The sequence below is a fragment of the Corvus kubaryi genome, unplaced genomic scaffold (genome assembly GCF_017639235.1).
Source record: "Corvus kubaryi isolate FWS band 111438036 unplaced genomic scaffold, C.kubaryi_AGA036_p1.0 37352, whole genome shotgun sequence".
Lineage (NCBI taxonomy): Eukaryota > Metazoa > Chordata > Aves > Passeriformes > Corvidae > Corvus > Corvus kubaryi.
The window spans coordinates 3,040,450-3,056,710 of NW_024581114.1; the positions used below are offsets into that span (position 1 = coordinate 3,040,450).

A 16,261-nucleotide genomic window follows, 5' to 3' on the forward strand; every position below is an offset into this window, starting at 1 on the left:
CCCCTCCCGGTGTCCGGTCCCTCGCGGTGTCCGGTCCCCTCCCGGTGCCCGGGTCCCTCCCGGTGCCCGGGTCCCTCCCGGTGTCCGGTCCCTCCCGGTGTCCGGTCCCTCCCGGTGCTCGGGGCTGTGGCAGCCGCTGTCACTCGTGAGCTCATCCCTCGGACTCCGCGCTGCCCACGCACTGGCGTGGCTTTCTCAGGGTCCCCCTGTCCTGCTTCTCCAGGGTTTTGGAAGCAGCTGCTGTCACGATGCCGGAGCACACGGAGTGAGGCTGAGTCAGAGCCAGAAGGGCCGAACACGAATTCGTGCATCTCTCAGCTTGCTCTTAATGCGAGTCTCCTCATTAAGCCTCGGACTTTTCCAGAAGCTGATGGTGAGATCATTGCTGCCCTAATGTTTGCATATGCAGAAGACCAGTATGGTTTGCCTAGTTCTCAAAGAATCTCAGAACCCTTTCCTTCGTGTGTTACCTGTGCAGAGTCCTGTGGGAACCCCAGGCCATGCTGCATTTATCATAGAATCATAGAATATCCTCAGATGGAAAGGACCCACAAGGATCCTCAAAGTCCAGCTCTTTTGGCTATGCATCTGGTAATTATTTTTAGTGGGGATACAACAGTAACAAAAAATACCTTTTGCATTTTTTCTATGAAGACCTGAAAGGAGTTCCTGTCAACCTGGAGCTCCAGTGGCTGTGCAAGGGAATGCACAGTCTGACTGCTGGGCTAAGCTCTTACATGTTTTATGTGGATCGGGCCCAGGAATTTTTTCCTGAAGCCTTACTTTTTTCTGGCTGGCTGGGGGATTTTTGCAGTATTGTTTTTTAATGTGAGCAGTGGTGATTCGCTGATATGAAAGCAGTAAACAAACACTGCTGCGTTTACTGAGCTTATTCTGTGCAGTGTAGCTCAATATTTTGCAATTGGGAGGGTTGTGAAACTGGCTCTCCGTTGGTTTGGGAATACACGTGACTGGCTGACTCTGCCAGGAAGTGCCTTGACTAATTCCCTCTTTTCCGTGGGTCTGGAGAAGCATGGCCCACCCAGACCCTCCCCATTCCTCAGGGGGTACCTGCTCCTGGCTGCAGCACAGCAGGGCTGCCCGGGCGCAGCGGGCAGTGTGTCAGAGGCCTCTGGTTCCTGGAACAAAGGTTGAAGAGTAAATACCACTTTATTGCTCTGAGAAACTTTGTCATCTGTGTTATAACCCCACAGCAGGGGGTGGGAAACCAAACAATCGTTTGTACTGCAGGCAAAGCCTCAGGAGCCACACTTGTGCCCCTTTGCAGCGCTGGTGGCTGGATTCCTTCAGTGGGTCTGTGGAGCTCAAATCGTGCAGAAGGAAGGGAGGGAGGGGAGACAGCCACAACAGAGGGCTGGAGAGATGAGTTAAACTCGCAGACAGCATTATACCTTGTAGCTCTCTGGGAGCAGGAATTAGCACACATGCCTGTGCTTCACCTGCTCACGAACAGCAGCCAACAGCTTCAGCGCAGCCAGTGGGGCTGCACTGAGAGCTGGGATGTGCTGGGGCGTTGCTGGCTCAGGCACGTTTGCTTTTTCCTCTGTTGTCATTGGGTCTTTCCTCCCCTTTCCCAGGAAGGGAACGAGCTGCCTTATCTGTCCTGTTCACCCGACCATTGATCAGGGACACCCGGTCACAGGAGGAGGGAGATCTGCACTGGGAGAGGCTGTGCAGGAGAAGAATTTCCAGCTGCTTTTGCCACCGTGGTCTCTAAAGCTCCTGTGTTACAGGTGAGTCTGCTGGAGAGAGAGACACAAGACTTCTACAGACCAGTTCAAGCTGCAGACAGGGAGAGATACCCAGATGTTCCTTGTAATTATTTAGTTATCCTAATTTATTGACCAGAGCTCCAAGTTTTTAAAGAAGTTAATAACCTTGTGTGCTGTGAAGGCTCTGCTCCAACTAAACACAACTTCAGAGGATGGAATTAAGGGAAGGAGATAGCCAGTGTGAGAGCTCCTGAAATAATACCTGATGGAATGAGAACAGCACGGTGGTTTAGTCACCCCTACAGGAGTGACTAAACCTCTCCTCAGTAGCATTACATCTCTTGAGCTGCAAAGTCATTGCTGTGTGTCTCAGTGTAAGCGCTAAATTTGTCTTTTCTCTTAAAAACAACTTTATTTTGAATAAGTAAGCGTGAACAAAGAGACTTTTTGTCCTGGCTGCAGTGGTTTGAATGGGCACTGAGTGGAGAAGGCCAGAACAGGATCTGCTCTTCAGTGGTGGAGGTTACAGGAGGCAGAACACAAACCCCAGGCTGTCACCTGGCCACAGACACAGCCATGGTGAGGCAGCATCTTGAGTGGCTCACATCAATCTGAGGACTAAACTTCTTCCCCAGAGTTGTTTTATCACACCAGTCTCCCAGTAGCCATTAGAACCCAGTTCAGTGGTGGTGCACGAGTCATTAAGTGGAAGGAGAAGAGCCTGGGACTGCCGGTGGTCATGTTTGTCCCTGAGCTGCTCTGACAATGTTGACATGAAGCCGTGCCAAGGCAGCACAGCACTGTTTGAGCAAAGTCCCAAACAGGACGTTGGAAGCAGGATCCAGTGTGCAGGCACATGTGCTCAGTATGCAGGCACGTGTGTTCCTTTGTGGGCAGCTCTGAGATCTGTATGAAAATGGGTTTCAGATTCCCGGTGCAAAGCTGTGGAACTGTGCACGTGCTGCCCAAAGACCTTCAGCACACACTGCCTTCCACTTCTGGTGCAGTAGGAGGCTGCAGCCTTGTCGAGAACCCAAATTACTGCCTTGATTCAGATCCTGGAGGGGAGGAGAGGCTGTTGGGTGGAGGATCCAGGCAGGAGCCCCTGGCTCTTCAGCCAGGGGAAAGCAGGTACCTTGTGTTGTGTTCTGCAGCGCTACAACATGGATTGATTTTGGTTTTTATTCCTGATCTCTAGTGTTCCTGGCTCTACCTCTTCTCCCCAAGATGCTGGGAAGGGTCCTGTGCATGGTGTTGTTTGTGGGAGCCTTCCCATCCCCAGCTGAAGCATCCCAGGGCCACATCTCCGTGGTCTTGCTGGGAGCCACGGGTGATTTGGCCAAGAAGTATTTGTGGCAGGGTCTATTCCAGCTCTACATGGACCAAGTGAGCAGTGGCCACAGCTTCACATTCCATGGGGCTGCCCTGGCAGCGCTGGAGCCAGGGCAGAGGCTGATGTTTGATGTGCTGAAGAAGCTGTCCTGTCCCCCAGACGAGGCTCCCGACAGGTGTGCTGTGCTCAAGGACCAGTTCCTGAAGCTGAGCCAGTACCACCAGCTAAAGACTGCCGAAAACTACACAGCTCTGAGCAGAGAGATTGAGACCCTGCTTCGCCAGGAGGGGCTGAAGGAGGCTGGGAGGATCTTCTACTTCTCAGTGCCCCCGTTTGCCTACACAGAGATTGCCCGGCACATCAACAGCAGCTGCCGGCCCCCGGCCGGGGCCTGGCTGCGCGTGGTGCTGGAGAAGCCCTTTGGCCACGACCTGCAGTCGGCCCAGCAGCTGGCAGCAGAGCTGGCAGGCTTCTTCAGGGAGGAGGAGATGTACCGGGTGGACCATTACCTGGGCAAGCAGGTGAGCAGCACACAGCCCCTGCCAGGCTGAGGGGCTCAGTGCCTGGGAGACTCCTGGGGGTCAGTTCTGCATCTGATGAGAGCGTTGTTCCCCTCCCAAATCCAGGCAGAGCCTGTCAGTGTGATCCAGAGCCTCCATTTGCTCCTGGAATCCTGTCCTGTTTCTCTGTCCTGTGCTGCTGAGAGAGTAGAGGGAATATGCAGGCCAGAGCAGGGCTTCCTGCTGTTGGAGTGGTGAGGGTCCCTTCTGCAGAGTGGGGCCAGGGTGTAGGGCTGGGCTCTGTGTGCCTGGAGCAGAGATGCAGAACTCCTCTGGTGTCCTGCCCAAGGTCAGGGCTTTGGTTTCGCTGAGTAAGCAGCACCTGTCCTCTCACAGCTCCACATCTCATTACACACAGGGCTCTCTGCTTAGCCATGGCTTCTGAAAGCACGCCTTCATTTGATATGATAAGGAGCTGATGGGATGGTAGTTCTGTGGGATGCTTAGGGGGAGGTTTCTTCCTGCCCTGTGCTCCACTCTGGGCTGGAAGGATGTGGAGCTGCACTGCCCCAGAGGGAACGTGCTCAAGGACATGCCATCCTTGTGCCACAGGAATGTGATGTCACACTTTAAAGGCAGCCTGTTCAGCCACAGCACTGGACAGGTTTTACTGAGAAGTTGCATGTCCAGCTGCAAGGAGAGCATCTCCACTAAGAGGGGGGATTTCTTCTGTTTTGTTTTTGGGGGTTTATTTTGTCTCCCCAAAAGAGCAAATGTCTTTAGTGGTGTAAGCACCTGAACTGATGTATTTCAGCACTTCGGAACCTTGCATTAGTCCCAGAATGGCCTGACTCAGCCCTTTGTCCTCTGACAGATACAAACTGAGTGCTCTGCAGTTTGTAGTTCAGCCTTTTCACATGAAACCTCAAAATGCCTCAGAAAGACCTTCAATGTCTGCTCTGGACAGTCACTGGTGACCCCAGTGTGCATCACTGCAGGCTCTCCTGCTGCTTTTCTCTTCTCTGACCCACTCTGCTCTGCTGCCTGTCTGCTGGATGGGGCAGTGAGGCAGAGGCACTGTGGGAATCTGCTGAGTTTTTACTGGGTCTTTGAATTTTTCCCTTTGCAGGCTGTAGCCCATATCCTGCCTTTTCGGGATCAGAACCGACAGTTTCTGGACCCAATTTGGAACCGACATCATGTGGAAAGAGTGGAGGTTGTCTTGAAGGAGACTGTGGATGCTAAAGGTTGGTGAGGCGAGTGTGCAGAGTGTGCAGGGTGAGTGAGGGGGAAGGAGAACTGGTACGTTCATTCATTGTGGGGAGGTGGCCCTTGAGGTGGTACTGGTACAGAAATAAAAAAGGAACAGGTGAATGTTGTGTTGCTCCCTGGAAGCAGAGAGGGTCTGTCCTACACTTCCTGTGCTGACTTCCAGGTTGTGTTGCTGCCTCTGAGAAAAAATCCCTTTGCAGTTCATCTGGGAGCAGGGGCAGAACCCCCACCGTTTTCTGCTGCAGAGCTCTGGGGGCACTGCTGGCCTTTCTATCCTAATTCTTGGTAAACAGCACTAGATTTGGAACTGATGCAGTCTAAGGCCACTTCAGCTCAGTGCAGCAGTAATCTGGTTGTTGTAACAACAAGCCTTTTGTGTTGCTGTCCTGTCAGACACCAGGCTCACCCTGAGTGTGCCTTTGTGCTGTTCTTTGGGAGGTGCTCATGCATCTCCTGCCTGGATGTTTCGGGTCCCTGGGTCAGTCTGGGTTTGTGTGCCTGGTTCTTTCCCTGCCTCTCTGTAGTAGGAAGAGCACTGCAGAGACAGTCCCAGCCCGGAGTGGTAGCGTGGGTCTCCTACTGAAGGGCATGGCTGCACTGCCTCCCTGCAATGCTGCAGCATCCCCTCTGCAGTGCTCAGCACAAAGCTCCCGGCTGGGCTGCCACCCGCAGCACTTCTGGGCACGGCAGGTGCCCTGGGCTCTGCACCATCAGGATTGCTCCCCCACTCACTTTACCTCTGCCTCCCTCCCCCAGCCATCACCAACTCAATTAATGCAATTTTATCAAACTTGGAGAAGTCTTTGGTTTGGCAGCTCAGAGCTCATCTGAGCCTGTTTGTGGGAGAGGGATGCACTGCAGAGAGGTTCAGGGAGAACAGCATTGTCTGTGCACAGCCCCAGCTACTCCCTGTGCCCTCCCCTCTCTGAACAACTTGGTGATTTTTCATTTGATATCTTTTTTCCTCTGTGCAGCTTCAGCTGGCAGCCTGGCTCCCAGCAAGTCTGCAGCATTGATTCCATTAATGAGTGTGCCTTTGGATTAGAGCAGGGGAGATAAATTATCAGTCAATAGGGGAAGCCTGTGGTCGTGATGCAGCCTGCTCCTGGTGACACACAGCCTTGAGTCACTCCAGAAGTGCATTGTCCTTCTCCCACTGTTCCCACCTCATGAGAAGCCAGGCAGGGAAAGGGAAGCATGGCTTTGTGCACGAAATTTTGTCTCCAGAGGGCATGGCTCAGCCAGAGCCTTCTGAGGACAGGAAAACCATCTAGTCCTGCTACAAGCAGTGACAGCTTCCACTGGGACAGGTTGCCCAGAGCTCTGTCCAACCACACCTTGAACACATCCAGTGGTGGGACATCCACAGCTTCCCTGAGCTTGATTGCTTCAGGTTAATCGTTGTGTGGGGAGGAAAGGAGCTTGGAGCTATAATGCAGACAAGGGAAGCACATCACCTGAGCAGCATTTTGCCTCCTCGCTGTGCCCAGGCCGCACCAGCTTCTACGAGCAGTACGGGGTCATCCGGGACGTGCTGCAGAACCACCTCACCGAGGCCCTCATGTTCCTGATCATGGAGCTCCCCGCCAGCGTGAGCAGTGCCCACGAGGTGGTGCAGCACAAGCTGCAGGCGTTCCAGTCGCTGTGGGGCCTGGAGAGGAGCAGTGCCGTGCTGGGGCAGTACCAGGCCTACGACAGCCAGGTGCAGGAGGAGCTGCAGGAGGCACGGGGCTACGTCAGCACCACACCAACCTTTGCAGGTGAGAGTTTGGGCTGGGCCCTGGCAAGGGGAGCAGTCAGAGCTGAGGAGAGCAGGAGATGCGAGTCCTTGCGTGCAGTACCATCTCCACGGCTCTGGACCTCACTGCTGACTCAGGGATGTGTCCAGGCATCCACTGACGTGGTAGCTGGGAGCTGGACAGGATAACGCTGTTGTCATGTCAGTTGACTAATGACCCAGGATTTCTGGGAGCTGAGGAGGGACAGTAATGGGCAGGTGATGGGGACCCCCGGGAGCGCCTGCTGTCCACGTGTGGGATGGTAGCTGGGATCTCTGTCGTTCCAGGAGTGCTGATCTGCAGCAACAGCCTGCGCTGGGAAGGGGTCCCCTTCCTCCTCACCTCCGGGAAGGCTCTGGATGAACGGGTGGGTTACGCCCGTGTGCTCTTCAAGAACAGGGCCTACTGCACTCAGAGTGGCGCTCTGAGGGATGCAGGGCACAGCCAGTGTAAACCCAAACAGATCATCTTCCACTTCGGGCACGGTGCACTCAACACCCCTGCGGTGCTGGTGAGCAGGAACCTCTTCCAGCCTGTCATGCCCAAAGACAGTTGGAAAGAAGCAGAGGCTCGGTCAGACCTGCACGTCTTCGGACAGCCACTGTCTGATTTCTACATGTACAGCCCTGTGAAAGAGAGAGATGCATATTCTGTCCTCATCTCCCACATCTACCACGGCAGGAAGGATTTCTTCATCACCACGGAGAACCTGCTGGCCTCCTGGGCCTTCTGGACACCTCTGCTGGACAGCACCTCCCGCCAGCCCCCACGCCTCTACCCCGGGGGCGTGGAGAACCAGCACCTCCTGGACTTTGAGATGGTGAGCGGGGGAGTGGCGTTCACCCTGGCAGAGCCAGTGGAGCTGCTGAACCCCAGTGGGCAGATGCCAAGTGATTTCAGGGCAATCCAGTCCAAATTTCGGCAAAGTCCCCTGGTCTCAGCGTGGGCTGAGGACCTGATTTCCCAGCTGGCGTCCGACATGGAGGAGGCAGCAGTGAGGAGCGTGGCTCGCTCTGGGCAGTTCCACCTGGCGCTGTCGGGCGGCTCCAGCCCCGTGGTGCTGTTCCAGCGGCTGGCAAGGCACCACTACGGCTTCCCCTGGAAGCACACTCACGTCTGGCTGGTGGACGAGCGCTGCGTGCCCCTGACCGACAGCGAGTCCAACTTCCTGGGCCTGCACAGGCACCTCCTGCAGCACGTCAGGGTGCCCTACTTCAACATCCACCCCATGCCCGTGCACCTCAACCGGCGCCTCTGCGTGGAGGAGGACAGGGGAGCAGAGCTCTATGCCAAGGACATCGTGGCCCTGGTGGCCAACGCCAGCTTTGACCTGGTGCTGCTGGGGATGGGCACGGACGGGCACACGGCCTCGCTCTTCCCCCGCGCCGAGAACGGCCTGGAAGGGGCTCCCACCGTGGTGCTGACCGAGAGCCCTGTCAAACCTCACCAGAGGATGAGCCTCAGCCTGCCCCTCATCAACAGGGCCAGGCAGGTGTTTGTCCTGGTTTTGGGGAAGGGCAAGCATGACATCACCACCCTGCTCAGCAGAGTGGGCCACGAGCCCAGGAAGTGGCCGATCTCAGGCGTCAGCCCCAGCTCTGGCCAGCTGGTCTGGTACGTGGATTATGAAGCTCTGCTTGGGTGATGCCTTCACAATGTCCCTCCTCCCTTGTCTGCGTGGCCTTGACACCCTGGATTCTCCTACACCGTGTCCACGTTCCTCTGCTGCCAGCAGCGGCTTCACCCCTGACACCTCCAACCTTCTGGGAGATCCGTGGCCTGCAGCACCTCTGACATTGAGCCTGGAGGAAGCTGGGCTCAGTGTCCAGGAGGAGCCAAGAGCCCAGAGCAGCATTTCTGGCTCTGCTCTGGGTTCTGACTGAGATTTTGGACAAATGACCTCACCTTGAAGTGCCTCAGTTTTGCTGTCAGGCCTTTGTGCTTACTGGCATGTAACTACCTCACAGGCACTACAGGAGACTTGTTAAATCAACTGCCTGCCAAATTCTTCTACGTAAATTTTATATAATTCTCAGGCTAAAAGACAACAATAACACATTCATCCCCTGCCCTGCTCAGTCTGGCTGGGCCAGAGTCGTCGTCTCAGTGAAATGATGGTTGTGTGCACATGGATCCATAACCTTGTCCGTGCAGCCCGTCCCGTTGGGAGCCAGGCTCTGGCTGTGGCTGTGCTTTCCTGGGAGCACAGACACTCGCTGCCCTTTGTGGCAGGTGGCCCCTAACTGCTGACAGGGATTTGTGAGCTCGCTGCAGTCCTGAGCCTTTGCAAACTGCCCAGCAGCAGAGGCTGAGCCTGTGAGCAGTAATTAGCTGCGTTCATTAAGTGGATGGCTGATACCACGGGGGATGGGGAAGGAAGACAAACTGCTTTTTAGGCTGTTAAAATAATGGGGACAGGGTGAGGAATATGGCAGCTCACAGAGCTGTTGTTTGCCAGCAGTGCAATAATTATTGAGGGAAAAGCTTGGTGCTCAGAGGAGTTGTTGGGTTTAGCTAGCAAAGAAATGTTTTCTTTAACTGTCTCAGTCTCTGAAATGAACTTTTCTCTCCTCAGAACGGAAGCTTTCAGCATCATTTGGTGGCTTGTGAAGTTTCTGTGGGAGGCAGCTTTGTAAAGTGCACACACATCTGTCACTGCTGCACACGCTGAGGGAGCTGCAGGGTTTGCAGGAGGTGGTGGTGCTCTTTGAGCTCATGGACACTGACTTAGGAGGGAGGGAATTTTCCCTGTGCACAGCCCTTGGGCACACGGGACTGGCAGATTCACCTCTGACAGGACAACAGAAAGTGCTCGTGGGAACGTACAGAAATTTATAGGAATGTACAGAAATTTATAGAGACGTGTGGTTCTGCTGCTCACAGGGAGCGTTGGAGACACCCAGTGTGCCCAGAGACCCCACTCTCCCCTTCCTAATTCTCTGACTTTCACCTTCCCAGAACGCTGCCACGCACAAGGGGTGTCCTCTGCTTCCAGGACATCCCCAAATGCTCTGATGGGTTATTTACCTTTGAGGCAGTGCCTTACCTGGGCAGGTTTGCCAGCTGGCATGGCTGGTGTCCCCCTTTTGGGGGTGTTTGCTCTGGGTGTGCCCTGGTCACAGGCAGGGTTAACCCCCAGCTCCAAGCCCAGAGAGAGCAGCAGGAAGGGGAGCACTGCAGGCTCCCGTGGCCAGGAGCTCTCTGGAATAACTCTCTCTGTGGCTGTGTCCTGGCAGACACTGGCTCCAAAATCCACCACAGTGGTTGGAGCAGCTGTGCAGAGCAAGGTGGTTTAGGTCTGGTACGTCCATGAATTCAAACACCATTTCTTTTTAAACAGAAATGTCCACGTTAACTTCATTCCAGTTCTTTTCCGTTTGGTGTGAGGGAACAAGTTTTAATTAAAAATTGACCTATGTGAGAGTAACTATATTGTTATGAACACCGGAGTTTATTCCTGTCTCACAGGTGATTGTGGCATTGGAGTTTTCCTATTTTTGCACACTTTCTTGTTAATGGGTGGCTGGCAATAATAATTGAAATAAACACTGAGAGGTTTATTTGCACTTTTTGAGTAAGCACATGGGTTTTTTCCCAGGGAGCTACTGTCTTTTCCAGCTGAAAATAGGGTTTATTTGTGAAGTCTCTATCTAGTGGGTCACCCCAAAATTCATCCTAGATTTTATTAAAATCCATTAAAAGTTTCCCCATGTTTTCCTTCGTGAATGGAGCTGTCTGGGTTGTTTGGGGGATTTTTTAGAACTGTGGGGTTTTTTTCACACAGACAATTCCTGTTAAACTCTTTAATACTTAGCATTTGCTAAATGAAAACCAAATATTTTGGAATATACAAAATTTATGACTGGAACGAGAGACTGGGTGGGAAAAAGGGTTAAATGAGCAACAAATCTGATGAGGAGGAATGGTAGCAATCCACTGGGCTGTAGGCCAAGGAACCAGGGCTATTTTTATTTTGGGAAAGTTATTAATAGAAGGTGTGCACCTTCTTGAGAGCTTGTATTAACCTTCCTTTGCAAAGGCAGCTCCATGGAGTGACTTCTTACACTCTGTTTCTCCTGTAAGTGATTATTGATACCAATTTTTATCAATTTTTTTAATGTCAAGTGCATTCCTATAATTCAGTGGTATGATTATTTATATGTCTTACAGAAAACTAGCGCTGGAAATAATTCATTTTTCACATCAACTTTTATAAATCAAATTGTAAAATCCTTTTTCCCATGAGTAAAGTTTTGTGATTCTTTTCATGTTGTTTAATGAATGAAGAATTATATTTATAAAAAATAAATAGTTTTTAATAATAAGTGTCTTTTAATTTCTTCCAGAGAGTTTTTCCCTGTCCTCCTGGTGAGTGAAGTTTTGGGGTTTTAGTTGTGCATAGTGGACAATGTCACTGCAGTATTAAATGTTCACTCTGACTCTTGCTTTTTTTTTTTGGTGTCTCATCCAGACAAGGCCAGGACTTTTCAAAACAAGGAGCAGCCAAAGCCCTTTTAAGGTGAGAAGATGGAATCACCCAATGCTGTGCAGGGTCCTGGAATGGCCAGGCCTCAGGAAAGCCTCCCCTCATCCACATTTACTCCCTGAGTTGCATTTCCATGGATACTGTCACCATAGTGCAGAGCTGCTTAATAACACAGAGTTTATAGGAGTGCATTTTTAAGTGCAGTCTATCAATCTGTGAGCTGAGAGGCTGCAGTTGAAGTTCCAGCAGGAGCTGTGCTGTGACTCCGGCTGGCAGGGCCCTGTGGAAGGTCCCAGAGCTGAGTCCTGGCCTCCACTCCAGCTGATTCCCAAGCGCTCCTGCCCAGACCCAAAGGAAAATCCCACCTGACACCTTCATCCCACAGAGAGAGCAGGCACAGCGTGCCCGGGGAAGGGGAGGAGGAGCACAGCAGTTTCATCCCAGTGCCCCAGGGGAAGACTTCATTTTCCTGGCAAGGGGAGGATGGGAGGATTTAAATCAGATGCTTTCTTGCTGCAGTCCTGCTAATTCACAAGTGCTGGTTTCCCTGGCTGCAGCTGGAAGGGCTCTGCCCCTCACAGACCCGGTTTGCAGTGGATTCTTGGGCTGCTGCTGCAGCAGGGCATTGATGTAGCGCCAGGGGTGTGGGGCTTTTCAGCGGCCAAACCCTCTCCAGATGCTTCAACAGTACCAGGAACAGTGAATGGCCCCCAAACACAGGGACCAGAGGCAGAGGTGGTAAAAGGAGCAAAACTTTCAGTGTCTAAACGCTTTTTTAAAACAAGTTTTTGATGCCGTGCTCTGCTTCTGCTTTGTGCACAGCTCAGGGTGCTCCTTAGCAGGATTTGTACCTCCAGATTCATTGCCTGCCTTAGCAGGGATGTGGTTCATTGCCTTCCTCTCCCCGAAAAATGGGATTGAAAATGTGGCCATTGCCTAAAAAGGGGCAAGAGAGGAGAGGGAGCGGAGGGAGTGGTTTTGGATATTTGCCTGCATGAAGAAGGGAAACCTTGAGTCAGATGCTGGGGAAAAGGGCAGCTTCACTCAGGGAAGAGGGAGGAAATGGGAGGAAGAGACCAAGCACTCTGCGTCTGTCTGAGGCGTGCACATCCCATTTGGGAATGTGCTTGTGGGATGGACCTGAGTGCTGCTAAAAAGCTTAATTCGGGAAAAGCGAAAAGTCTGCAGCACGAGGGAGGGGAAAAACCCAAGGGCGACGAGGATCCATCCGGCTGCCTGGGTCCCGCATCACCCCCGAGCCTTCTCGGGAGGGCGCTGGCAGCGGCACAGCTCCACGGCGAGCGCCCCGTGCCGGGGGAGCGGGGACACCTCCCCTGCGCTCCCAGCACGGGACATCGCTGCGGTGCCTTTCCGCGGCTCCTCCCTGCGAGCACCCCCAGGCACAGAGCAGCTCTGGAGACAGCTCTGCCAGCAGCAGAGGGTGCTGCTTGCCCGTGCTGCAGGAGCTGCTGGCAGCCGCTTTTCCCAGCCCTGTCCTGCCGGAGCAGCGTTTTCCAGAGGCCCAGACCAGCACAGCTGTGTCTGACACCGGCACGGATGGAGATGAGCCGGGGCTCCTGGGGCACGGCGAGCTCCCTGCCCAGCTGTTCTCCCGGGAGCTGCTGTTCCTGTATCGTCCTGGTTGCTACCATTTTCCATCCGTGGCCATCCATCAAAAAGGCAAGGAACTTATTTCTCTGCTTTCCCACTCCCAGTGGCCTCCCATGCCCAGGCTGTCACCATGTGCTCGTCTCCCCACAGGCACAGGTGGCACAAGCCGTGTGGGATGTGGCCTCTTCCCGCAGCTGCAGGACCCGTGTCAGCCAGTAAATCGCTGTGATTTCCAGGGGTGCTCCCCTCGTGGAGAGAGAGTCATGTACAGGTACCTCAGAGCTAACTGGGCAGTCAGCTGGGGATGTAAGGGTTGCTCTAAAAAGAACAGGGAGTAAATTCTGCATCCAAGTGCTCCCGTTACAAGAAGGGACTAAAAAGTAGATGACTACTACTTCTTTTCCCTGCAAAGTGCCCCATGGGGATGCTTCTTTATTCTCCTCCATCCCATTCTCTTTTACTCCCTTTTCCACCCCATCTTCCAGCTGAGGAGGGTTTGTTGACTGTCCTCTGAGCAGGCTTGGCAGGGTTTCTCCCTCGTGAGGCTGCTGTTTTCACAGCCTCTCTCTGTCCTGCAGCACACTGGGTTACTTTGGCTTCGTGGCTACACATTACAGACGCTCATTGTTCACTATCTGTTGCATTGTCTCCCTCAATTCCCACAGGCACAGCCTGCATGCAGCACGTACATGTTTCCGGGCAGAGTGGTTGCTCTCTCTCTCCCCTGCTCTCCCCAGGACACAGAGAGCTCCAGGCTTTCTGCCTGCCTGTCTCTGTACACCCCCTCCGAACACAAGGCAATAGGATCCCCTTTGTCGCTGCAGTCCGCCAGCCTCCTGCTTCAAGGGCAGTGTCAGTCAGGCATAAAGCACATCCACAGAGTCTGTTCCAGCCTCAGAGTCCGTGCTGGGAGTCCAAAGGATTTTAATCTTTAACTTCAGACATTCAAAAGGGATGCAGTTTTCAGATGGTGGATGCTCATCCCCTTCCAGACCCCAGAGCTAATCTACAGTGCTGGATGCTGACCACAAGAAAGCAGGCATGCCAAGCCATTCCTCCTCCCACCTTCTTTTTAATAGTCTTAGCATAAATTCACAAGGATGGGAGCTGGAAAAGTCTCTGCTAATCCAGGCTCCATCCCCAGTCAGTTCTCCAAAAAGGCTGAGAGGGATTCCATTGCAGGCCATAAGCACTGGCCCTGGTCAGTCACCCCCCTCTGCCTCTGTTTGTCCTGTTGTTTGAGATGTAGGCAGTGTTCAAAGCGAGTGATTGAAGATCAGCAATTCCTGCTTCTTAAGGAAGCAAGAAAGTCAAATACTAAGGAAATAAAAGCAGACAAGATTCCATAGGAGCTGTGATCTCATCTGGCGAGAAGCCACCACAAAGCTGAGAAGTTCTGCTTCAGCACTTGTCACGTCTGGTTTCCTCCAGCTTCCCTGCTGCTCCCACACCTCCTCCACCCCACTTCTCCTCTTGCTGTAAAGAGCAGGGGTCTCTCTTGGAGCAGGAAACCCTTGCTCACCTGGAACCAGCACACAAGAAAATGCAGGACTGAGTAGCTCTCAGAGAAGCTCACCCCCAAGGCTTGGCCAACTGTCCAAGAACTGAAGAGTATCCTGCAGAAAAAGCTTGAAGGGGGAGACTTTCACAACACACATTGCAGAAGAACTTCTGCTGAAATTAGTGGGGAAAAGGGACTTAAATATGAGCAGGACCAGGTCAAAGCGATGTAGTTTTGAAAAAGCTACCCAAACATGTATCTATTTGACATAAACCCTCCTATTTCTATTTTGCAGGGTGTGAAAGAACATATTTGTGCTGTATCTACAATCTCCCCGGTGTTTCTGGTCAGCTAGAGTAATAAATTTAATCTGATGCAAATGTGTTTTTTTAATGGACCACAGTGGCTGGCATAGAGCAACTATTCCCCAGGCACATCAAAATATGCCCAAGAAATTAGTGCCTCAGTCCTGCAAAGATATGAATGCACATATGAACAACTTCACACACATGCAGTGTCCCATGGAGTTCAGCAGAATTTTTCCCCTTTATTGGCTGAAGTCCTCTTCAGGGATTTTTTGATTCTATGGCCTGAAAAGGGTGAGGAGGAGAGGAGTATTCGGCAGGGTAGCTGCCTGCCTTGGCCCTCACACCACATTCATTCCTTCTGACATTTTCTGTCAGCTCAGTGGGTTCCACACTGGACCCTGCCCTGTTATTTGTCACTGAAGGCCCTGCTGTGACCACCTCGCTGCAGAAATAACCCAGCAGTGGTTCCTACAGTCGCCTGGGGACCACACAATTTCATTTTATCCCATGTGCAGCTGCAGGGTTTTTTTTTATCTTCTAAGAACTGGTGTAACTACATTGTAAATCAATGCATGGCCCATGAAATGTGTCAAAAAGTCTGTTGAGCTCTCAGCAGAATATAACTTCTTCTTCCCCAGAGATCCAGCACACAAATGCACCCAGGAACTGCCTTCCTCACTACTCACTACGCACTCCCTACGAGGAGCACAGCCAGGGGAAAAAGGGCTGAGTATCCTGTCCAATTAAAATGTAGGTAAGGAAAAGGCACTCACATATTTATGGGTGAACCTTGTTTGAATGAGGTCCCTGTGCTGGAAATGGAGTTCAGCCGAGACGAAAGCAAAGTCCTCTGGAAGTAGAGGCACAAAAATGAGGGCACATGAATTAACTGTGCTCTTTTTTCACGTGTGCCCCAAGACCATCAGTGATGAGAAATGTCAAGACCATGTCAGTGTCCAATCCCTAAAAACAGTAACTCCAGCAGCATGCAGGGGCATTCATTCCACACTGACTCAGATGGCAGACTGCCACCTCCTGAATCACTCACACTACTTCCTGCAGCTCTTAGGTGGTCCTTGGAGGTATCCCATGCAATATGGCTTGCTGAATTTATGACAATCCACAGGTTTGCAGCTTGAGCAGTACTGCTAAAAACAACTCTTTTTGTCTGGAAATGCTGAAAAATTAGTCATCTCAAAGGGACCCTACCGGGTCAGATTTGTCCAGAGAGTTGTTTTTTGAATGAAGACTGAAATGAAGAGAATTGTACTTCCCTGGTTCATTTCGGTAAACAAATGAGTCTTTAAAAAGCAAACAGACATCCCCTGGAGTGATTGAAACATCACGGAATCAATCAGGTTGGAAAAGACCTCTGAGATCATCGAGTCCATGCTGTGACATAACGCCACCGTGTCAACTGGAGCACGGTACAAAGTGCCACGGCCGGGCACTCCTTAAACACCTCCGGGCACGGACACTCCGCCACCTCCCTGGGCAGCCCCTTCCTGATCCCCTTTTATGTGAAAAAACGCGGAACTCTGTGTCGGTGTGCGGACACCGAGGATGCGACCCACAGCGACCGCACCGTGCGCGGAGATCCCCAGCGCCACGGCCGGGACTCGCCGCTGTTTTCCGCGTGGCAGAACAGCACTAAAGCAGCCCAGATCTCACCCGGAATCGGGGCCGGGCAGCGGGGCCGGGCAGCGGCGCCGCCGCTGCGCCCCGCGCATCGCGGGGCG

The 16,261-nt window shown here is 52.7% G+C and overlaps 2 protein-coding genes across 3 annotated transcripts in view; both read left to right on the forward strand.

Moving 5' to 3' along the window:
* Positions 1–10,938, forward strand: part of H6PD (hexose-6-phosphate dehydrogenase/glucose 1-dehydrogenase) — an 11,623-nt gene extending 685 nt beyond the window's left edge. Inside the window, exons 1-7 of one of the 2 annotated variants that reach the window (XM_042032163.1) lie at positions 55–373; positions 479–591; positions 1,599–1,754; positions 2,932–3,587; positions 4,696–4,813; positions 6,329–6,598; positions 6,904–10,938. In XM_042032163.1, coding sequence (XP_041888097.1) covers positions 2,961–3,587; positions 4,696–4,813; positions 6,329–6,598; positions 6,904–8,261 — 2,373 coding nt within the window. In that variant the 5' untranslated portion in view covers positions 55–373; positions 479–591; positions 1,599–1,754; positions 2,932–2,960 and the 3' untranslated portion in view covers positions 8,262–10,938. Of the gene's footprint in view, positions 1–54; positions 374–478; positions 592–1,598; positions 1,755–2,931; positions 3,588–4,695; positions 4,814–6,328; positions 6,599–6,903 lie in introns of those variants that run through there. The other variant, XM_042032162.1, reaches the window with a different exon arrangement.
* A 1,158-nt stretch (positions 10,939–12,096) lies between these two features.
* LOC121666419 lies at positions 12,097–14,610 on the forward strand. The gene is made up of 4 exons (XM_042031920.1): positions 12,097–12,116; positions 12,277–12,782; positions 12,864–12,984; positions 14,510–14,610. Exons 1-4 carry the CDS (start codon positions 12,097–12,099, stop codon positions 14,514–14,516), a joined length of 654 nt encoding a protein of 217 aa, XP_041887854.1. The 3' UTR covers positions 14,517–14,610.
* The last annotated feature ends 1,651 nt before the right edge of the window (positions 14,611–16,261 follow it).

Coding starts and splice junctions, on each gene's coding strand:
- LOC121666419 (XM_042031920.1), top strand. CDS start 12,097: ATGAAGAAGGGAAACCTTGA. Junction 12,117..12,276: donor ATGAAGAAGGGAAACCTTGA/GTCAGATGCTGG, acceptor ATTCGGGAAAAG/CGAAAAGTCTGCAGCACGAG. Junction 12,783..12,863: donor CGTGGCCATCCATCAAAAAG/GCAAGGAACTTA, acceptor GTCTCCCCACAG/GCACAGGTGGCACAAGCCGT.